Genomic DNA, 23522 nt, shown 5'->3' on the forward strand with positions numbered 1-23522 from the left:
CATCATACCCAAGAAGACTCGAGGCTGTAATCGCTGCCAAAGGTGCTTCAGCAAAGTACTGAGAAAAGGGTGTGAATACTGGTCAATGTGATATTTCAGGGTTTAAAATATATATAAATTAGCAATCATTTCAAAAAAACTGTTTTTGCTTTGTAATTATGGGATATTGTGTGTAGATTGATGAGGGAAAAAAACAATTTAATCTATTCTGGAATAAGGCTGTAACGTAACAAAATTTTGAAAAAGTCAAGGGGTCTGAATAGTTTCTGAAGGCACTGTATTTGTTCAGTGTACATTGGATGTGAAAAAAGAAGTAATCAACGTAAATTGTTGAGGGTGAAATTTAAACTACAAGATTGTCATTGTAACTAAAAGAGGCAGCTTCGTTGTTTCAGTTAACTCTGGAATGGAAAGGCATTGGAGGAGCATTTTTCTCAACAGTTTCTTAACCATAGCCTCAAGCAGGTGGTTAGTGGTCTGGGATCTAACCAGCACCACAGAGACGTTCTCCCACTGACAAAGGAATGTGACTCAAGCTTTCCTGACTCAGGAGTGGACTTCCTCTGGTTATGTGGCTCCATAGACTTCAGCACACACACACACACACGATTCAGATTGAGAGTCGATCTCAGAACTCTTGGAGAACCACTTTAAGCTCAACTTCAGACGGGCTGAGGCAGCAGCTGATTTTCCTATGCATCTAATGCAGAGTTCATATGCTAGTCAGAAATAGGAATCTCTAAATTGTCTGACTTGCTGATTCGTTGAAAGCGTCACATGTATAACTAACTACAACCAGTTAGCAAGTTGGAAATGTCAGTTTCCTAGTTCCAACTAGCACGTGAATGCGGCATTTGGGTAGATAATGTCCACAGTTGAATCAATAAGCTGGTCATCTGTGAAACTCCCATCCAGCCCTTTTAGAGCAGACTCCTCACTTGTCTTTTCAGGCTCTCTAAATGCATGTTTTAGGTCTGGAACTGAAGCAGCAACATGTACAGTGGATGGTGTCCGGGAGACAGAAATGGATCTGTACCATCTACAGCTGCAGTCATCGCCTTTTTGACATTCAGCACAAAAGGCGTCAATGCTTTTGCCTCAGAGGTTGGCAGTGTCAGAGCCTTGGCCAACAATAAGCTGTGTCTTAGCTGGTTATTCCAACCTCAGTGTGAAAATATATAAAAACACAGGGAAAATCAAGTCTGACAGCATTGTGCCTTTAAAAATGTGTCAACTTTTAATACAGCAAAATGTAGATATAAAGTGGAAGACTTCACAATGTCTACAACGTGATTGTGCTTAAACAATTGAACAACTAAAAAGGACTACATAAATTCACCCACACAACTTATTTTTTTGTTTTATTTTCAGTTGTAATATTCATCAGACTAAAGTTAGTCACTGAAGCTGATGAGACATTGTTTATAAATTCTTTGGCAGCTTTTTACCAAATTGTCTACATTTCAATGAGCCCTTTTAATAGTGATGGCATGATTTTGACATCAGCGTGTTAATTTTATCTATATAAATGTACAGAAAGACAATAATGCAGAAGCTCTTAGAGCTCTATTTACATTTCAGTCAATCATGCATTAGTTATATCTAAATACACACAAAAGCATAAATGTGCAACCATTTTCAGTACGGGAATCCAATATGGACTCAAATGCTATTTTTAGTTGTGTGCAAGAAAGGCACAACCTATAATAAAACGCAACTTGAGTTTCCCATATATACAGGAAATGTGGCCAAAATATATATACACAATCAATGGCAAATTACCATTTCAGTAAAATAACCTTTTTAGCAATTCAGTTCAAATTTAACAATCAACTCTGCCAAATCTATTGCACTTCCTATGACAGCAAAAACAGTGATTTCTGTATGCTTGTTCAGCAGCACTTGTATCATTGCAATGCTACCACCAATAAGACTTGATCCAATGTACTGTAAGACTGGAGGTGGGGAGCCAAGTATTCATCTAAAGACAAGTGCTGGGTGTGTAATGGAGGGGAGCCGGGTGGTTTACTGGGTGGTGATGAGCTTGACGATCATGTGGATGATACGGGAGCCTCTCGGACAAGTACACAGGTCCATGCTGGGGTTTCTGATCTTATCTTCAAGGAGCTGGTCCAGCTCCCAGCGCAGCTCCTTCACCAGCTCTGCCACCTGCAGCCACACACAGAAGATACTGCCGTCAGGAACACAGAGCTGATTGACGAAGAGCTTATTACTCATTATAATGGCCCAGTTCCCCCTGCCCTGAACATGTGAACTGACCAGGCTATAACTAGGGGCCAGGTAGCCAGGTCAGGATCTTAAATCGTCATTCTGAGAGTGATAACCAATCAGCTGACCTGGTGCGATGCTGCGGCGAACCGGATCCAGCCGTCGTCGAGGGAGATGACGAACTCTCCCTTCTGCAGCTCCACGTTGACCTGTCCCCCCCCAAACAGCACCAAGGGGTACACCGACACCATGCTGCAGTCTCTGATGAACACACGGCTTGTCTTCACCTTCTCATGGTACACCAGGTAGGGGCTGTCGTAGTGGCGCACCTGAAACCACCACACACAGGCACACACAAACTAACATGGTATCTATTGTGTGGTTGTTTAGTTACTGTAAAAGACTAGTGGTTGTCTCTGTACTTTATTCATGAGGCTGTGTGTTACCGTGTAGTTGACGGAGGAGGGGTGTACGTGGACACAGCCGTCATTCTTGGTCATGTAGCGCAACTCGTCTGCTTTGGGCTGCATCTTCACCGCTCCTTTACTGGTCTGCTTGAACTTCTCATGGGGAGACCTCACCTAGCACAGGGAAACACTGGCTTAGCTCAGGTACACATACAAGGACTGAGCTGTTGATCATGCTGGATGGGTGAAGGCTCACCTGTACTACATTGGGATACAGGGCAGCACAGAGCATGGCAGACATCAACCTGATGTTGTCAGAGTTGAGGTTGGCCTGTCCAAGAGTTAAAGGGTGAAATTATTCACTTAATGATTTATGAACAGATTTTATATAGCAATGCAGGATTTATATAATGGAGATTTCTTAGATATATATTTCTCAATAAAACATCCTACCTCACGGCCCGTAGCCTCCATTATACCATCAGTCCCTTTGGCAGCCATTCTCTCAATGACTCTAGCCTTCAGTCCCTCCTTGACGAAGCCAATGTCAGACAGCAGCTCTGTAAACTGCCTCTTCAGACTGGCTATCTCCTGCACACCAAAAAGCAAATCTCAGACTCTTGCAAGTACTGTACAAAACATGGTAGTAATGCCACCTGTCAGGAGACGATGCCACAGAAGAGTATCTCACCTGTAAGCCCCGGCTAGACAGGAAGTTCTCTCTGCAGTACTGAAACCCGGCCTGATTCCCGTTTTTGGCTGCACCACACCAGCCCTGTGCAACGGCAACACATATTACCTTAGACAGTGACATATCCACTGCAAATCCTATGTATAGCTACTCTGTGTTTTAGATGGTTGTAAATATTGCATTGCCACTCAGAACCTGTTCATCTGTTTCTCAAGGCAAACGCAATTTTTCCATAGCTGGTTCAGCTAACATTTCAGTATTGAGTGAGTGTTATGGCATGTCAATATGGATGACATGGTTAGAGGATACACAGTGGAGTGGTTCAGGTCTATCGAGTATGTACAGCACAGCACCTTGTATGCCTGCAGCAGGGCCAGATGGTCACTGTTGGCCAGGGCATAATTCAGCTTCTTCTCATTGGCCTCCTCCCTCTTATCCCAAGGAGACACCTGGCCACAGGAAGAACACACCGCAGGAGAGGAGAGAAAGAAGGAAGCAGGAGAGGACACAGGAGAGGGGTGAGAACACAGGAGAGAGACTTGCGACTGTGAAAAACAAATGTTTTCTTTCCTTTTCAACATTCACAGAGTGAATCACAGGAGTTCACACTTCAGTGACAATTCTTAATTATTGCTCCTTTCTTTTCAGTTAACGTTTCTACTCATTCCCAAGACCATTGGTAGGCTCAGAGCCACAAATGGTAGTTAGAGGTGGCTTACGAAGGGGGATTTGAAGGCCAGGCTGGCAGCGATGGTGAGGGCAGGGTCCAGGCAGCGAAAGATGGCACCAAACAGCATGAGTTTGCCAATGCGGACGTCCACAGGCAGACAGGCCAGGTGATAGCCCAGAGGGGTGAGCTTCTCGTCGGCAGTCAGAGCCCCCAGGTCCTGCAAACGCTGCTTGGCCGCATCCAGACTGCCCATGGCCGGGGGCTCAATGAGCCGAGAGAACACAGAATCCAATGGCCGCTCCGCAAACACATCCAGGATCTTAATCCTGAGAGGTGGAAGTGGGGATAAAGACAGAGATGGAGTTGGAGAAAGAGGGCATTTGGGAAATCTCCAAGTGAAAATGTTTACATTGGTGACAACACATCATGAGTTCCTACATTGAAAATGCAGGGAAGGTTCAAATGAATGACTGTCAGTGGTTAAATAAGGATCTACATGAGACAGTACCCGGTACATGAATAAATAACACCTAATTGGTCAGTTGAGAGCGCCACGAGAGGCACAGTGCTGTAGTTAGGGTACATGAATCCTGTTCTGCTCTGATTACCTGAGGCAGAGCTGCTCCAAGGGGACTCTCTGGATCTCTGGCAGCTGCTGCTCTGCCAGCTGGTGTTGGAAGCAGTGGCTGGTGAAGAGATGGAAGCACACCCCTGAGGCCACGCGGCCCGCTCGCCCTCTCCTCTGCAGGGCGTTGGCACGGGACACCCACGACTCCTCCAGGCTCTCCATGCTCTTAGAGGCGTCGTAACTGAGGGGACAGACTGAGTCAGCGAAATAACACTCACATACCATCTGGTCCAATGTGTTTTATAAGCATCCTCACAGGCACAGTTATCAAGTACTTGGTCCCCTCCTTACAAGAGGTTAGTATAGAGAATATATGAGTTGTACCCATTAACAGTGTTTGAACTTATCCAATGTGCTCTCATTAGAATTTGACTGTAAGGGAAACCAGTTGAGCGTATTGGAACACAAAGACAGAGGGTTTAGAGGTCAGAGGTTATAGTACCTCTTCTCCTTCATCTTGCCTGAGTCTACCACGTAGACCACGTCGTCGATGGTAACGGAGGTCTCAGCGATGTTGGTGGAGATGATGATCTTTGTGACGCCCTCTGGTGGACGCTTGAACACAGCCTGCTGCTCCTCGTTAGACAGGGACGAGTGGAGTGGGTACACCACACACCTGGGACACACACACACAACTATATCCACAACAAACATAACCCATCTACAGCTGTACCACAAACACACCTGTAGAAAACCTAAACCCATCACAATCCCACACAAATCAGAATCTCATCCAGTACAGTGGTCCATGTATTTCCTTACCTGGCTCTGTTCCGGTTGTTGAACATCCTGTTGGACTGGAGCTGCTCATAAAGAGTCTTAATCTCAGCCAGGCCCGGCATGAATACCAACACAGCACCTGGACAGAGCAGGACAGGGAAGGTTGTGTTGTTAATGTTGGTACAGGAGTATTAACACACAGGTACTGCATAACTGCATGGCCAAATGTTAACTCAATTGAAATCATATTGCTACACCTTTACTGTGCAACTATCCATCTGTCATTCCTAGTAATAATTCTGTCTGTAGTGCTCGCTCACCTGGAGGGTAGCTGTGGTCCCCGTCCACAATATACTCCAGCACACTCTCCACCAGGTCCATGTTGATCTTATCCAGGTCCATGGCAGATATGGTCTTCAAGACAGATTTCTTGGTGTCTTTAAACAAACAAAAACATCCTGATTAACATTCTCCTCCCAGACAAAGTAGCAGTGCACTATATAGGGAATAGGGTTCCATTTCAGACAGTGTGGTGTATTTGGCAGAGGGGAGATCAGAAACCTTTGTATCGGACAGTGAGTTCCTGCAGGCTGAGCTGCTGGTCAGGGATGGAGTCTTTAATGAAGTCTTTTTTCTGGAGGTTCATGAAGGACCACATGTCGTCTCCCAGCTGGTCCACGGGGTCTTTGGCCCCCCCTCTGACCCCCTTACTGCCTGATGAGGACTTGTCCTTCCCCCCGCCCGAGCGCATGAACGGACTGCCATCCTCAATCACATACCTGGGAGGAGAGTAGAATGTACAGGTCAAACAAACCTGAAGAACAGAAACAACACCTTGTGTTTATGGTACAATATTTCAGGTTTGCGAGTGCGATATTTACCGGGTTTTGGCAATTGCATCTTCCAGGAAAAACTGGTCAACAGGGAAAGTGCGTCCTGGGAAACACAAGAGATCGTGACGTAACTACTGACTGGTCTAACTATACACTTTGTTATACACCTTGCCCTAAATACGCTAAGAGTCGTGGACTGTGATATGTTCCACATTGCAGCGAACAACAACATTGATGAAGACGCTGATTCGGTGAGCGGGTTTATTAGCAAGTGCATCGGCGATGTCGTACCCACAGCGTCTATTAAATCATTCCCAAACCAGAAACCGTGGATTGATGGCAGCATTCGCGCAAAACTGAAAGTGCAAACCACTGCTTTTAGTCAGGGCAAGGTGACTGGAAACATGACCGAATACAAACAGTGTAGCTATTCCCGCCGCAAGGCAATCAAAGCGTCAGTATAGAGACAAAGTGGAGTCGCAATTCAACGGCTCAGACACGAGAGGTATGCGGCAGGGTCTAGAGTCAATCACGGACTATAAAAGGAAAACCAGCCCCGTCGCTGACCAGGATGTCTTGCTCCCAGACAGACTAAACAACTTCTTTGCTCGCTTTAAGGACAACACAGTGCCACTGACACGGCCCACTATCAAACCTGCGGGCTCTCCTTCACTGCAGCCGACGTAAGTAAAACATTTAAACGTGTTAACCCTCGCAAGGCTGCAGGCCCAGACGGCATCCCCAGCCGCGTCCTCAGAGCATGCGCAGAACAGCTGTCTGGTGTGTTTACGGACATATTCAATCAATCCTTATCCCAGTCTGCTGTTCCCACATGCTTCAACATGGCCACCATTGTTCCTGTTCCCAAGAATAACCTCACACTCAACGTCAACAAAACAAAGGAGATGATTGTGGACTTCAGGAAACAGCATAGGGAGCACCCCCCTATCCACATCGACGGGACAGTAGTGGAGAGGGTAGAAAGTTAAGTTCCTCGGCGTACACATCACGGACAAACTGAAATGGTCCAACCACACAGACAGAGTGATGAAGAAGGCGCAGCAGCTTTACACTTGTGTGTATAAGGTAGTTGTGAAATTGTTTGTTTATAGTACTCGTTGGATATTACTGCATTGTTGGAACTAGAAGCACAAGCATTTCGCTACACTCGCATTAACATCTGCTAACCATGTGTATGTGACAAATAAGATTTGATTTGAGTCTTCAAGGATGTGGACGGAGTGTGCTGGGGTAGAGGGTGTGTATCAGTACCTGGTATGTGGACAGAGTGTGCTGGGGTAGAGGGTGTGTATCAGTACCTGGTATGTGGACAGAGTGTGCTGGGGTAGAGGGTGTGTATCAGTACCTGGTATGTGGACAGAGTGTGCTGGGGTAGAGGGTGTGTATCAGTACCTGGTATGTGGACAGAGTGTGCTGGGGTAGAGGGTGTGTATCAGTACCTGGTATGTGGACAGAGTGTGCTGGGGTAGAGGGTGTGTATCAGTACCTGGTATGTGGACAGAGTGTGCTGGGGTAGAGGGTGTGTATCAGTACCTGGTATGTGGACAGAGTGTGCTGGGGTAGAGGGTGTGTATCAGTACCTGGTATGTGGACAGAGTGTGCTGGGGTAGAGGGTGTGTATCAGTACCTGGTATGTGGACAGAGTGTGCTGGGGTAGAGGGTGTGTATCAGTACCTGGTATGTGGACAGAGTGTGCTGGGGTAGAGGGTGTGTATCAGTACCTGGTATGTGGACAGAGTGTGCTGGGGTAGAGGGTGTGTATCAGTACCTGGTATGTGGACAGAGTGTGCTGGGGTAGAGGGTGTGTATCAGTACCTGGTATGTGGACAGAGTGCTGGGGTAGAGGGTGTGTATCAGTACCTGGTATGTGGACAGAGTGTGCTGGGGTAGAGGGTGTGTATCAGTACCTGGTATGTGGACAGAGTGTGCTGGGGTAGAGGGTGTGTATCAGTACCTGGTATGTGGACAGAGTGTGCTGGGGTAGAGGGTGTGTATCAGTACCTGGTATGTGGACAGAGTGTGCTGGGGTAGAGGGTGTGTATCAGTATCTGGTATGTGGACGGTGTGTGCTGGGGTAGAGGGTGTGTATCAGTACCTGGTATGTGGACAGAGTGCTGGGGTAGAGGGTGTGTATCAGTACCTGGTATGTAGACAGAGTGTGCTGGGGTAGAGGGTGTGTATCAGTACCTGGTATGTGGACAGAGTGCTGGGGTAGAGGGTGTGTATCAGTACCTGGTATGTGGACAGAGTGCTGGGGTAGAGGGTGTGTATCAGTACCTGGTATGTGGACAGAGTGCTGGGGTAGAGGGTGTGTATCAGTACCTGGTATGTGGACAGAGTGCTTGGGGTAGAGGGTGTGTATCAGTACCTGGTATGTGGACAGAGTGCTGGGGTAGAGGGTGTGTATCAGTACCTGGTATGTGGACAGAGTGCTGGGGTAGAGGGTGTGTATCAGTACCTGGTATGTGGACAGAGTGTGCTGTGGTAAATGGTGTGTATCAGTACCTGGTATGTGGACAGAGTGTGCTGGGGTAGAGGGTGTGTATCAGTACCTGGTATGTGGACAGAGTGTGCTGGGGTAGAGGGTGTGTATCAGTACCTGGTATGTGGACAGAGTGTGCTGGGGTAGAGGGTGTGTATCAGTACCTGGTATGTGGACAGAGTGTGCTGGGGTAGAGGGTGTGTATCAGTACCTGGTATGTGGACAGAGTGTGCTGGGGTAGAGGGTGTGTATCAGTACCTGGTATGTGGACAGAGTGTGCTGGGGTAGAGGGTGTGTATCAGTACCTGGTATGTGGACAGAGTGTGCTGGGGTAGAGGGTGTGTATCAGTACCTGGTATGTGGACAGAGTGTGCTGGGGTAGAGGGTGTGTATCAGTACCTGGTATGTGGACAGAGTGTGCTGGGGTAGAGGGTGTGTATCAGTACCTGGTATGTGGACAGAGTGTGCTGGGGTAGAGGGTGTGTATCAGTACCTGGTATGTGGACAGAGTGTGCTGGGGTAGAGGGTGTGTATCAGTACCTGGTATGTGGACAGAGTGTGCTGGGGTAGAGGGTGTGTATCAGTACCTGGTATGTGGACAGAGTGTGCTGGGGTAGAGGGTGTGTATCAGTACCTGGTATGTGGACAGAGTGTGCTGGGGTAGAGGGTGTGTATCAGTACCTGGTATGTGGACAGAGTGCTGTGGTAAATGGTGTGTTTCAGTACCTGGTATGTGGACGGTGTGTGCTGTGGTAAATGGTGTGTTTCAGTACCTGGTATGTGGACGGTGTGTGCTGTGGTAAATGGTGTGTATCAGTACCTGGTATGTGGACGGTTTGTGCTGTGGTAAATGGTGTGTTTCAGTACCTGGTATGTGGACGGTGTGTGCTGTGGTAAATGGTGTGTTTCAGTACCTGGTATGTGGACGGTGTGTGCTGTGGTAAATGGTGTGTATCAGTACCTGGTATGTGGACGGTGTGTGCTGTGGTAAATGGTGTGTTTCAGTACCTGGTATGTGGACGGTGTGTGCTGTGGTAAATGGTGTGTTTCAGTACCTGGTATGTGGACGGTGTGTGCTGTGGTAAATGGTGTGTGTCAGTACCTGGTATGTGGAGGGTGTGTGCTGTGGTAAATGGTGTGTTTCAGTACCTGGTATGTGGACAGAGTGCTGTGGTAAATGGTGTGTTTCAGTACCTGGTATGTGGACGGTGTGTGCTGTGGTAAATGGTGTGTTTCAGTACCTGGTATGTGGACGGTGTGTGCTGTGGTAAATGGTGTGTATCAGTACCTGGTATGTGGACGGTTTGTGCTGTGGTAAATGGTGTGTTTCAGTACCTGGTATGTGGACGGTGTGTGCTGTGGTAAATGGTGTGTATCAGTACCTGGTATGTGGACGGTGTGTGCTGTGGTAAATGGTGTGTATCAGTACCTGGTATGTGGACGGTGTGTGCTGTGGTAAATGGTGTGTATCAGTACCTGGTATGTGGACAGAGTGTGCTGGGGTAGAGGGTGTGTATCAGTACCTGGTATGTGGACAGAGTGTGCTGGGGTAGAGGGTGTGTATCAGTACCTGGTATGTGGACAGAGTGTGCTGGGGTAGAGGGTGTGTATCAGTACCTGGTATGTGGACAGAGTGTGCTGGGGTAGAGGGTGTGTATCAGTACCTGGTATGTGGACGGTGTGTGCTGGGGTAGAGGGTGTGTATCAGTACCTGGTATGTGGACAGAGTGCTGGGGTAGAGGGTGTGTGTCAGTACCTGGTATGTGGACAGAGTGCTGGGGTAGAGGGTGTGTATCAGTACCTGGTATGTGGACAGAGTGCTGGGGTAGAGGGTGTGTATCAGTACCTGGTATGTGGACAGAGTGCTGGGGTAGAGGGTGTGTATCAGTACCTGGTATGTGGACGGTGTGTGCTGTGGTAAATGGTGTGTTTCAGTACCTGGTATGTGGACGGTTTGTGCTGTGGTAAATGGTGTGTTTCAGTACCTGGTATGTGGACGGTGTGTGCTGTGGTAAATGGTGTGTTTCAGTACCTGGTATGTGGACGGTGTGTGCTGTGGTAAATGGTGTGTTTCAGTACCTGGTATGTGGACGGTGTGTGCTGTGGTAAATGGTGTGTTTCAGTACCTGGTATGTGGACGGTGTGTGCTGTGGTAAATGGTGTGTATCAGTACCTGGTATGTGGACGGTGTGTGCTGTGGTAAATGGTGTGTTTCAGTACCTGGTATGTGGACGGTTTGTGCTGTGGTAAATGGTGTGTTTCAGTACCTGGTATGTGGACGGTGTGTGCTGTGGTAAATGGTGTGTGTCAGTACCTGGTATGTGGACGGTGTGTGCTGTAGTAAATGGTGTGTTTCAGTACCTGGTATGTGGACAGAGTGCTGTGGTAAATGGTGTGTTTCAGTACCTGGTATGTGGACGGTGTGTGCTGTGGTAAATGGTGTGTTTCAGTACCTGGTATGTGGACGGTGTGTGCTGTGGTAAATGGTGTGTATCAGTACCTGGTATGTGGACGGTTTGTGCTGTGGTAAATGGTGTGTTTCAGTACCTGGTATGTGGACGGTGTGTGCTGTGGTAAATGGTGTGTTTCAGTACCTGGTATGTGGACGGTGTGTGCTGTGGTAAATGGTGTGTATCAGTACCTGGTATGTGGACGGTGTGTGCTGTGGTAAATGGTGTGTATCAGTACCTGGTATGTGGACGGTGTGTGCTGTGGTAAATGGTGTGTATCAGTACCTGGTATGTGGACGGTGTGTGCTGTGGTAAAAGGTGTGTTTCAGTACCTGGTATGTGGACGGTTTGTGCTGTGGTAAATGGTGTGTTTCAGTACCTGGTATGTGGACGGTGTGTGCTGTGGTAAATGGTGTGTTTCAGTACCTGGTATATGGACGGTGTGTGCTGTGGTAAATGGTGTGTTTCAGTACCTGGTATGTGGATGGTGTGTGCTGTGGTAAATGGTGTGTTTCAGTACCTGGTATGTGGACGGTGTGTGCTGTGGTAAATGGTGTGTTTCAGTACCTGGTATGTGGACGGTTTGTGCTGTGGTAAATGGTGTGTTTCAGTACCTGGTATGTGGACGGTGTGTGCTGGGGTAGAGGGTGTGTATCAGTACCTGGTATGTGGACGGTGTGTGCTGGGGTAGAGGGTGTGTATCAGTACCTGGTATGTGGATGGTGTTACAGTTGTTGTAGTACTGGGAGAAGAGGTCAGCGTTGAGGGTGGCACTCATCAGAATGATCTTCAGGTCTGGTCGCTGGACCATCAGATCCTTCAACACCAACAGGAGGAAGTCACTGAGGGAGAGGGACGGAGGGAAAGCGAGAGAGCGAGAGCGAAAGAGACAGTGGTCAAAAGCACGGGGAGGCTACTAGCACGATAGTGAGCGAGTCTGTATGCTGTTAGCTTTCTTGCTTATGCATACTAATAAGTATCTCACAGTGTGTATGTGTTTGATATCTCACCTCTCCTCTGTGCGCTCATGCACCTCATCCACTATGACATGAGAGATCCCTGTGAGGTCTGCCTCCCCCTCCAGCCTCCTCAGTAGAACTCCTGTGGTGCAGTACAGCAGCCTGGTGGCCGCAGACTGAGGGAGAGAGAGACACACACATGGGGGAAAGAGAGAGAGAGGTGGGAATATGAGAGAGAGAGAGAGAGAGAGAGAGAGAGAGAGGTGGGAATATGAGAGAGAGAGAGAGAGAGAGAGAGAGAGAGAGAGAGAGAGAGAGCACAAAATGAAGCTCCTTATGGAAAATCAAGAGACACTCTTTGCTGACTATTACAAAAATGGGAACATCAGCAACCTTATCTTCCACACAAACCATCCCCTGGCATGGCACAGTGCTATATTAGCACACTACCCCTCTGTTAAGAGAGGGGGGGTTAACGAGGGGTGGAAACTCAGGATTCTTGACAACGAGGACGAGGAGTCAGCTAATATAAATCTTTATAAGTCTGGAACAGTAATGGTACAGGGCAACCCCAAACAGTTTCAGCTGGACTTTCACCTAATCAAAGAATTAGCCCAGCAGGAGAAGCTCTCCCTTGATAAAGATACCCCCACCCCAAGCGGGTCAGACCAGACCTCTTCATCAGGACCCACAGACGAGCAACCCTCAGCAGACAGTCAACCTCCCAGCACAGAGTACTTCCCCCTCATTGAAATGAAGGATAAATTCACCCAGCTGGAGGTAAGGCAGGTGGAGCTGGAACAGCAGGTGATTACACTCCAGTCAGCACAGACCCAGACAACAGTCCAGCACAACAACACCCCCTTAACCAGACCTGGAGAGCTGGAGGTGGAGAGAGACATATCTGCACTCTGGACTGTGGTGAGACAATTTCAACAGGAGAAAGAGCAGAAGCAGGAGCAGAACAAAGCACTAGAGGAGAGGATCAGACTGCTGGAGGAGAGGTGGAGGGGGATGGCATGTGACAGAGAACAACCCACTAGGGAGGTGGCCATCCCCACAGAGACGCCAGCAGAACAGCCCACCTCAGCACCCGACAAAAGTCTCAATACCACAGCAGAACAGTCCACACCAGACCCTGACCATAGAGTCGACATCACAGCAGAACAGACAAAAGAAAAACCCCAAGCCCAGCAGCTCTCACCCCCTCCGAGCACCCCCCCGGTCAGCCACCCTGATAGCCCTCCTGATAACCCCCCCACACCCACTGAGGACAAACACAAGACACAGATTGTCCTCCTTATGGACTCAAATGGTAAATTTATAGAAGAAAAAAAACTTTTTCCCAAACACAGTGTGTCTAAACTCTGGTGTCCAAACACCCAGCGCGCCCTAGACCTTCTGTCTGAGGACAAACTAGGCTCACCTAGCCACATAATAATACACACAGGCACAAACGACCTGAGAGCACAGCAGGAAAGGGTGGCCACAGCACTGAAGGGAGTGATCGAAAAAGCTTCTTCTACGTTCCCCAACGCACAAGTGGTTATCTCCACCCTGCTACCACGAAAAGACTTCCACCCTGCTACAATACAGCGGGTAAACGCAAGCATTTCCCGTGACTGTGCTTCAAAACCAAATGTCTTTCTGGCCCACCACTCCACCCTGGACTTGAACAGCCTCTATGACCAGGTCCACCTCTACAAGGCAGCAGTGCCCACCTTTGCCCGGACTCTAAAGGACATCGCTCTCAAACGCAGCCCCAACAGCAACAGATCAATAGACACCCCACACAGACCAGCGAGACACCCTCCAAGAACTTCAGGACCCCCCCCTGGACCTACACATAGAGGACCCACGCCAAGAGGACTTACATCCAGACCACAGCACCCCCAGACACATCCACACCCCCACCCCAACCAATCAACACCCCCCCACATCAACCATGCCCACACCCCATTTAGGCCCCCTCAGATCAGACCTATGCCACTCCTGCCCACCCCATGCACCCCACCCCCGCAAAGAGGGCATCAACATGGAAGTCACACATACGCCCAGGTAGTGAGCGGGCAAACAGGCCCAACCCCCACTCTTACACTCGCCCAAGCCAACGGCATGTACCAGATGCTCAGCAGGCTCTGCTCACACTTACTGGCCTGAGGCCAAACCATGACCAACAACATTGGACACTTTATGGAACAAAAAGCCTTCACTATATCATCCTGGAATATCCAAGGCCTGAGGTCATCTGCCTTTGGCCTAAAGAGCAAGAACCCGGACTTCACCAAAGAAATCGGTAATGCAGACATTGTCATCCTGCAAGAAACCTGGTATAGAGGAGACGGACTCACTGGTTGCCCTCTAGGTTACAGAGAGCTGGTAGTCCCATCCACCAAACTACCAGGTGTGAAACAGGGAAGGGACTCAGGGGGAATGCTAATTTGGTATAGAGCAGACCTAACTCACTCCATTAAATTAATCAAAACAGGAACATTTTACATTTGGCTAGAAATTCAAAAGGAAATTATCTTAACAGAGAAAAATGTCCTCCTGTGTGCTACCTATATCCCCCCACTAGAATCCCCATATTTTAATGAAGACAGCTTCTCCATCCTGGAGGGGGAAATCAATCATTTCCAGGCCCAGGGACATGTATTAGTCTGTGGCGACCTAAATGCCAGAACTGGACACGAACCTGACACCCTCAGCACACAGGGGGACAAACACCTGCCTGCAGGTGACAGCATTCCCTCCCCCATATGCCCCCCTAGGCATAACTATGACAACATAACCAACAAAAACGGGTCACAACTCCTGCAGCTCTGTCGCACGCTGGGTATGTACATAGTCAATGGTAGGCTTCGAGGGGACTCCTATGGTAGGTACACCTATAGCTCATCTCTTGGCAGTAGCACTGTAGACTACTTTATCACTGACCTCAACCCAGAGTCTCTCAGAGCGTTCACAGTCAGCCCACTGACACCCCTATCAGATCACAGCAAAATTACAGTCTACTTGAACAGAGCAATACTCAATCATGAGGCATCAAAGCCAAAGGAACTGAGTAACATTAAGAAATGCTATAGATGGAAGGAATGCAGTTTGGAAACCTACCAAAAAACAATTAGGCAACAGCAAATCCAATCCCTTTTAGACAACTTCCTGGGTAAAACGTTCCACTGCAATAGTGAAGGTGTAAACTTGGCAGTAGAAAATCTTAACAGTATATTTGACCTCTCAGCTTCCCTATCAAATCTAAAAATCTCAAATAGAAAACCGAAGAAAATGAACAACAATGACAAATGGTTTGATGAAGAATGCAAAAATCTAAGAAATAAATTGAGAAACCTGTCCAACCAAAAACATAGAGACCCGGAAAACCTGAGTCTACGCCTTCACTATGGTGAATCACTAAAACAATACAGAAATACACTACGGAAAAAGAAGGAACAGCATGTCAGAAATCAGCTCAATGTAATTGAAGAATCCATAGACTCTAACCAATTCTGGGAAAATTGGAAAACACTAAACAAACAACAACACGAAGAATTATCTATCCAAAATGGAGATGTATGGGTAAACCACTTCTCCAATCTTTTTGGCTCTATAACAAAGAATAAAGAGCAAAAACATATACATGATCAAATACAAATACTAGAATCAACTATTAAAAACTACCAGAACCCACTGGATTCTCCAATTACCTTGAATGAGTTACAGGACAAAATAAAAACCCTCCAACCCAAAAAGGCCTGTGGTGTTGATGGTATCCTTAATGAAATGATCAAATATACAGACAACAAATTCCAATTGGCTATACTAAAACTCTTTAACATCGTCCTTAGCTCTGGCATCTTCCCCAATATTTGGAACCAAGGACTGATCACCCCAATCCACAAAAGTGGAGACAAATTTGACCCCAATAACTACCGTGGAATATGCGTCAACAGTAACCTTGGTAAAATACTCTGCATTATCATTAACAGCAGACTCGTACATTTCCTCAATGAACACAATGTACTGAGCAAATGTCAAATTGGCTTTTTACCAAATTACCGTACAACAGACCATGTATTCACCCTACACACCCTAATTGACAACCAAACAAACCAAAACAAAGGCAAAGTCTTCTCATGCTTTGTTGATTTCAAAAAAGCCTTCGACTCAATTTGGCATGAGGGTCTGCTATACAAATTGATGGAAAGTGGTGTTGGGGGTAAAACATACGACATTATAAAATCCATGTACACAAACAACAAGTGTGCGGTTAAAATTGGCAAAAAACACACACATTTCTTCACACAGGGTCGTGGGGTGAGACAGGGATGCAGCTTAAGCCCCACCCTCTTCAACATATATATCAACGAATTGGCGCGGGCACTAGAACAGTCTGCAGCACCCGGTCTCACCCTACTAGAATCCGAAGTCAAATGTCTACTGTTTGCTGATGATCTGGTGCTTCTGTCACCAACCAAGGAGGGCCTACAGCAGCACCTAGATCTTCTGCACAGATTCTGTCAGACCTGGGCCCTGACAGTAAATCTCAGTAAGACCAAAATAATGGTGTTCCAAAAAAGGTCCAGTCGCCAGGACCACAAATTCCATCTAGACACCGTTGCCCTAGAGCACACAAAAAACTATACATACCTCGGCCTAAACATCAGCACCACAGGTAACTTCCACAAAGCTGTGAACGATCTGAGAGACAAGGCAAGAAGGGCATTCTATGCCATCAAAAGGAACATAAATTTCAACATACCAATTAGGATCTGGCTAAAAATACTTGAATCAGTCATAGAGCCCATTGCCCTTTATGGTTGTGAGGTCTGGGGTCCGCTCACCAACCAAGATTTCACAAAATGGGGCAAACACCAAATTGAGACTCTGCATGCAGAATTCTGCAAAAATATCCTTCGTGTACAACGTAGAACACCAAATAATGCATGCAGAGCAGAATTAGGCCGATACCCACTAATTATCAAAATCCAGAAAAGAGCCGTTAAATTCTACAACCACCTAAAAGGAAGCGATTCCCAAACCTTCCATAACAAAGCCATCACCTACAGAGAGATGAACCTGGAGAAGAGTCCCCTAAGCAAGCTGGTCCTAGGGCTCTGTTCACAAACACAAACACACCCCACAGAGCCCCAGGACAACAGCACAATTAGACCCAACCAAATCATGAGAAAACAAAAAGATAATTACTTGACACATTGGAAAGAATTAACAAAAAAACAGAGCAAACTAGAATGCTATTTGGCCCTAAACAGAGAGTACACAGTGGCAGAATACCTGACCACTGTGACTGACCCAAACTTAAGGAAAGCTTTGACTATGTACAGACTCAGTGAGCATAGCCTTGCTATTGAGAAAGGCCGCCGTAGGCAGACATGGCTCTCAAGAGAAGACAGGCTATGTGCACACTGCCCACAAAACGAGGTGGAAACCGAGCTGCACTTCCTAACCTCCTGCCCAATGTATGACCATATTAGAGACACATATTTCCCTCAGATCACACAGATCCACAAAGAATTCGAAAACAAATCCAATTTTGATAAACTCCCATATCTACTGGGTGAAATTCCACAGTGTGCCATCACAGCAGCAAGATTTGTGACCTGTTGCCACAAGAAAAGGGCAACCAGTGAAAAACAAACACCATTGTAAATACAACCCATATTTATGCTTACTTATTTTAACTTGTGTGCTTTAACCATTTGTACATTGTTACAACACTGTATATATTTAATATGACACTTGTAATGTCTTTATTGTTTTGAAACTTCTGTATGTGTAATGTTTACTGTTAATTCGTTTTGTTTGTTTCACTTTTGTGTATTGTCTACCTCACTTGCTTTGGCAATGTTAACACATGTTTCCCATGCCAATAAAGCCCCTTGAATTGAATTGAATTTTGAGAGAGAGAGAGAGAGAGAGAGAGAGAGAGAGAGAGAGAGAGAGAGAGAGAGAGAGAGAGAGAGAGAGAGAGAGAGAGAGAGAGAGAGAGAGAGAGAGAGAGAGAGAGAGAGAGAGAGAGAGAGAGAGAGAGAGAGAGAGAGAGAGAGAGAGAGAGAGAGAGAGAGAGAGAGAGAGAGAGAGAGAGAGAGAGAGAGAGAGAGAGAGAGAGAGAGAGGTGGGAATGAGAGAGAGAGAGGTGGGAATATGAGAGAGAGAGAGAGAGAGAGAGAGAGAGAGAGAGAGAGAGAGAGAGGTGGGAATATGAGAGAGAGAGAGAGAGAGAGAGAGAGAGAGAGAGAGAGAGAGGTGGGAATATGAGAGAGAGAGAGAGAGAGAGAGAGAGAGAGAGAGAGAGAGAGAGAGAGAGAGAGAGAGAGAGAGAGAGAGAGAGAGAGAGAGAGAGAGAGAGAGGTGGGAATATGAGAGAGAGAGAGAGAGAGAGAGAGAGAGAGGTGGGAATATGAGAGAGAGAGAGAGAGAGAGAGAGGTGGGAATATGAGAGAGAGAGAGAGAGAGAGAGAGAGAGGTGGGAATATGAGAGAGAGAGAGAGAGAGAGAGAGAGGTGGGAATATGAGAGAGAGAGAGAGAGAGAGAGAGAGGTGGGAATATGAGAGAGAGAGAGAGAGAGAGAGAGAGGTGGGAATATGAGAGAGAGAGAGAGGAGAGAGAGAGAGGTGGGAATATGAGAGAGAGAGAGGAGAGAGAGAGAGGTGGGAATATGAGAGAGAGAGAGAGAGGTGGGAATATGAGAGAGAGAGAGAGAGAGAGAGAGAGAGAGAGAGAGAGAGAGGTGGGAATATGAGAGAGAGAGAGAGAGAGGTGGGAATATGAGAGAGAGAGAGAGAGAGAGAGAGAGAGAGGTGGGAATATGAGAGAGAGAGAGAGAGGTGGGAATATGAGAGAGAGAGAGAGAGAGAGAGAGAGAGGTGGGAATATGAGAGAGAGAGAGAGAGAGAGAGAGAGGGGGGAATATGAGAGAGAGAGAGAGAGAGAGAGAGAGAGAGAGAGGGGGGAATATGAGAGAGAGAGAGAGAGAGAGAGAGAGAGAGGTGGGAATATGAGAGAGAGAGAGAGAGAGAGAGAGAGAGAGAGGGGGGAATATGAGAGAGAGAGAGAGAGAGAGAGAGAGAGAGAGAGAGGTGGGAATATGAGAGAGAGAGAGATGGGAATATGAGAGAGAGAGAGGTGGGAATATGAGAGAGAGAGAGAGGTGGGAATATGAGAGAGAGGTGGAGGGGAAATATGAGAGAGAGAGGTGGAGGGGAAATATGAGAGAGAGAGGTGGAGGGGAAATATGAGAGAGAGAGGTGGAGGGGAAATATGAGAGAGAGAGGTGGAGGGGAAATATGAGAGAGAGAGGTGGGGGGGGAAATATGAGAGAGAGAGGTGGGGGGGAAATATGAGAGATAGAGGTGGGGAATATGAGAGATAGAGGTGGGGAATATGAGAGATAGAGAGAGAGGGGGGATATGAGAGATAGAGAGAGAGGGGGGATATGAGAAAGATGGGGGGATATGAGAGAGGGAGAGGGGGGATATGAGACATAGAGGGGGGGAATATGGGAGAGAGGGAGCAAGTGTAATTCAAGTTTTGTTTTTTTAACTGCTTTAACTAGAATGCAAGGTTATGCATGTGAGCATGTGTACAACATTGAGTTCCACTGACCCTGACGGTCTCCAGGCGGATCTGGTAGCCCACTGAGTTACCGAGGCGTTCTGCCCGCTCCTGTGCCACCCTCTCAGCCACGGAGATGGCAGAGATACGGCGGGGCTGGGTGCAGATGATGTTAGCCACCTGGTCAGTAGGCCCACTCAGAGATGCATCCAGAATGAACTGAGGGATCTGGGTGGTCTTACCACACCTGTACAAGACCACCACAAAGACACCAGATATTAACACCAAACACAGAACACTGGAAAATGCAACATCTCTAGTAACATCTGTGGCATTCCACACAAACAATTGTCTATAACTAATTATTAGATTTTACTTTCCAGATTGATGCAAATACTGAAAATGGTCCTAGAAATATTCCATATTGGCCACAGTGTGCTGTGCTGCAGTGTACTCAGGCCTGTCACTGACTCACCCAGTCATGCCACTGACCACCAGCACCTGGCAGTTGTCCAACAGGTCCAGGATGTTCTCCTTCTCATTCCAAGCAGGCAGCTTCTGTCTCTGCTGCAACATGGAGGTGAAGCGCCTGGATGACTGGCAGAGAAAGGAACAGCAACAGGGGATTAGATGGAGAAAACAGAACAGACATTCACATATCATCATTAGGGAGCGAGCTTTTTCATGACTACATGTTTTCAGGCGTATGGATATGGCCATGACTAGTATTGGACAGGACTGATGAATCGCAAGTCTCCCATACCACCAATAGATGGAGCTAAATAGCATAAGACAGGCTGTTTACATGTCCCTCTTGTACTGTAGTAACAGCCCAGAATGAAGTACATTCTCTACTCTACCTGTTTTGTCCTGAACTCTCGACACAGTTTGGCGTTCTCCTTTTGCTGGCTCCCTGTCCTCTCTTCATGTCTCTTCACCATCTTCTTCCTCAGGTTGACATAGCTCTCGGTCTCAGGAACCACTACTTCTTCCTCATCATCCTCCTCCTCCTCCTCCTCCAAGTCTTCTGTGGCCTGCTGTATCCTGTGGCTGCTTGTTCTGTTAGTCGGGGCAGTTCTGCTGTTGGCGGTGCTGTTGTTAGTTGGGGCAGTTCTGCTGTTGACGGTGCTGTTGTTAGTCGGGGCAGTTCTGCTGTTGGCGGTGCTGTTGTTAGTCGGGGCAGTTCTGTTGGTGTTCGTACTACTCTTGCTCTCCACATGTAATGCCGTGTTGCTCCTCCCACTCTTGCTCTTCGTCATGGCAACAGCCGCAGGGGGTGGAGCCACTACCACAGGGGGCAGGGAGCTGTATTTATGATGCGTGACTGACAGCAGCTCCTTCATGGTGGCCTCGTCCTCGCAGCAAGTGATCAGGGTGTAGACCACGGGCTCACCCTCCTTCGCTGCAGCCAAGGCCTCCCCGAACAGATGCTCTGTGACACTCAGCCTGGCTGCGGCCCCTATGGTCTCATCGTTAGTGCTGAAGGCTACGACAGGGGCCTGGAAGGGGTAGCGGTTCCCTTTAGGGAAGCGGACCTCCAGCTCATACTCTGGAGAGGAGTAGCTGCTGAACCCAGGTTGGCTGGCTCCCACGGGGTCTTGAGGGCCCGAAGCTGTTCCCTTGGTGGGCATCTGGTGCTTATACTTGCACTTAGCTCCAAACCTGCAGCCGGCACCCTTTAGGTAGAAGCTGCAGACGTCCCTAATTTGAACGGAGTCGTCGGTGCGAGCAGATGCGTTTTGTTTTCCTCCTGCAATGTCGGCTAGGAAGTCAGGGTCCAAAGTGACAGTCCAAACGCTGTTGGCGATGCGCTCGGTGAAGCGGTCGCCGTAGATTGCGGTGAGGGCCAAGGCCTCCTCCTGTCTCTGGGTGAGGCACTCGTCCATGGGAGCCCCTTGGAGGCCATCGGGGGAGACAGCTTTGGGGCCGTAGCGCTCGGAGAAGACCTGGAGGAGCAGCTGTTCCATGGTGGCTCCCACCTCCCCAACACCTGCCTCCAGGGCCTGCTTGCTGCGCTCCCGGTCGAAACCATACCTACACACAACGCCGAGGGAGGGATGTTAGAAACGACACATCAAGACATGACACATTCATCAGAATGACTGGAAGCAACCCCCTTCATAAACAATTTTTAAAAAATCACTAAATATCCCACCCTGACATATCATTAGAGCTGAGATGGGTACAGAAGGTTAAGTCTGAATCTAAGTGGTGTTGATACCTGCAGAGCTTTCCTATGGCAAACAGTCCTATGACTGCTTCGGGAGTGGGCCGCCGTTCATCCTCAGAGTCAGGATCATAGACGGGACTCTCTGCACTCTCAACAGGCTCATCATGGGTGTTCCAGAACTGCCCTTCCTCCCGGTAATCCAGCTCATCATACTCCTCCTCTTCCTCATACTCATCTTCTTCACTGAGAAAGGACAGGTGGGTTAAGATCACGTGATGTTATTAGTCTATTCGGGTCAACAAGGTGACACCTGATACATCCCAGTGCAACTAAACAAATCTCTGCCGAGAAGAAAACACCATCCCTGAAGACAAACCAATTATTCTAATATTATACAGTCCCCCAGTGTCCTAAAGGCACCCCAGTGTCCTAAAGGCACCCCAGTGTCCTAAAGGCACCCCAGTGTTCTAAAGGAGTGTTCTAAAGGCACCCCGGTGTTCTAAAGGCACCCCAGTGTCCCAAAGGAGTGTTCTAAAGGCACCCCAGTGTCCTAAAGGAGTGTTCTAAAGGCACCCCAGTGTTCTAAAGGAGTGTTCTAAAGGCACCCCAGTGTCCTAAAGGAGTGTTCTAAAGGCACCCCAGTGTCCTAAAGGAGTGTTCTAAAGGCACCCCAGTGTCCTAAAGGCACCCCAGTGTTCTAAAGGAGTGTTCTAAAGGCACCCCAGTGTCCTAAAGGCACCCCAGTGTCCCAAAGGAGTGTTCTAAAGGCACCCCAGTGTCCTAAAGGCACCCCAGTGTTCTAAAGGCACCCCAGTGTTCTAAAGGCACCCCAGTGTCCTAAAGGCACCCCAGTGTTCTAAAGGAGTGTTCTAAAGGCACCCCAGTGTCCCAACTGAGTGTTCTAAAGGCACCCCAGTGTTCTAAAGGCACCCCAGTGTTCTAAAGGCACCCCAGTGTTCTAAAGGAGTGTTCTAAAGGCAGCCCAGTGTTCTAAAGGCACCCCAGTGTCCCAAAGGAGTGTTCTAAAGGCACCCCAGTGTCCTAAAGGAGTGTTCTAAAGGCACCCCAGTGTTCTAAAGGAGTGTTCTAAAGGCACCCCAGTGTCCTAAAGGAGTGTTCTAAAGGCACCCCAGTGTCCCAAAGGAGTGTCCCAAAGGCACCCCAGTGTCCTAAAGGAGTGTTCTAAAGGCACCCCAGTGTCCTAAAGGAGTGTTCTAAAGGCACCCCAGTGTCCTAAAGGAGTGTTCTAAAGGCACCCCAGTGTCCTAAAGGCACCCCAGTGTTCTAAAGGAGTGTTCTAAAGGCACCCCATTGTTCTAAAGGCACCCCAGTGTCCCAAAGGAGTGTTCTAAATGCACCCCAGTGTTCTAAAGGCACCCCAGTGTTCTAAAGGCACCCCAGTGTTCTAAAGGCACCCCAGTGGACAGTCTCTCACAGTATGTTTGAGAACTCACTCATATGGCTCGTCGTCGTAGTCCTGGGTCTGCAGCTCTCTCAGCAGCTCTTTCACCTGCTCCTGGTTCTCATTTGTCATGAAGATCTTCTGCATGGGCATGTTGCCCATCATCTCAGGCCTGAGGCGAGGCCTGTCTTCATCCAGCAGTCTAGGCCGAGGTCTCTCGCTAATTAGGGACTTGGGTAAACCCCTACCATTAACCTTTCCCCTACCCCTATCTCCGCCACCTCTAC

The 23522-nt window shown here is 48.0% G+C and overlaps 1 protein-coding gene across 1 annotated transcript; it reads right to left on the reverse strand.

The window, feature by feature from the left end:
• Window positions 1-1269: 1269 nt before the first annotated feature.
• LOC120017717 (putative ATP-dependent RNA helicase DHX57) lies at window positions 1270-23490 on the reverse strand. The gene is made up of 21 exons (XM_038960664.1): window positions 23288-23490; window positions 21885-22076; window positions 20524-21697; window positions 20139-20260; window positions 19715-19910; window positions 12142-12266; window positions 11840-11973; window positions 6227-6281; window positions 5907-6124; window positions 5666-5782; window positions 5388-5484; window positions 5068-5241; window positions 4606-4806; window positions 4047-4323; window positions 3681-3776; window positions 3328-3411; window positions 3090-3227; window positions 2893-2967; window positions 2676-2810; window positions 2358-2558; window positions 1270-2169 (listed from the first exon to the last, which is right to left on the reverse strand). Exons 1-21 carry the CDS (start codon window positions 23398-23400, stop codon window positions 2026-2028), a joined length of 4068 nt encoding a protein of 1355 aa, XP_038816592.1. The 5' UTR covers window positions 23401-23490; the 3' UTR covers window positions 1270-2025.
• Window positions 23491-23522: the final 32 nt, after the last annotated feature.

This window comes from Salvelinus namaycush, chromosome 22 (genome assembly GCF_016432855.1).
Source record: "Salvelinus namaycush isolate Seneca chromosome 22, SaNama_1.0, whole genome shotgun sequence".
Taxonomy (NCBI): Eukaryota; Metazoa; Chordata; class Actinopteri; order Salmoniformes; family Salmonidae; genus Salvelinus; species Salvelinus namaycush.

Bases quoted from the DNA above. Each gene is read 5' to 3' on its own strand.
- LOC120017717 (XM_038960664.1), bottom strand. From the start codon at position 23,400: ATGATGGGCAACATGCCCATGCAGAAGATCTTCATGACAAATGAGAAC. The intron at 4,807-5,067 runs GTACTATAACCT...CTGTCCCCTCAG, and splicing joins GGCAAGATGAAGGAGAAGAG to TTACGACGCCTCTAAGAGCA. The intron at 4,324-4,605 runs GTAATCAGAGCA...TCCACCTCTCAG, and splicing joins TTGGAGCAGCTCTGCCTCAG to GATTAAGATCCTGGATGTGT.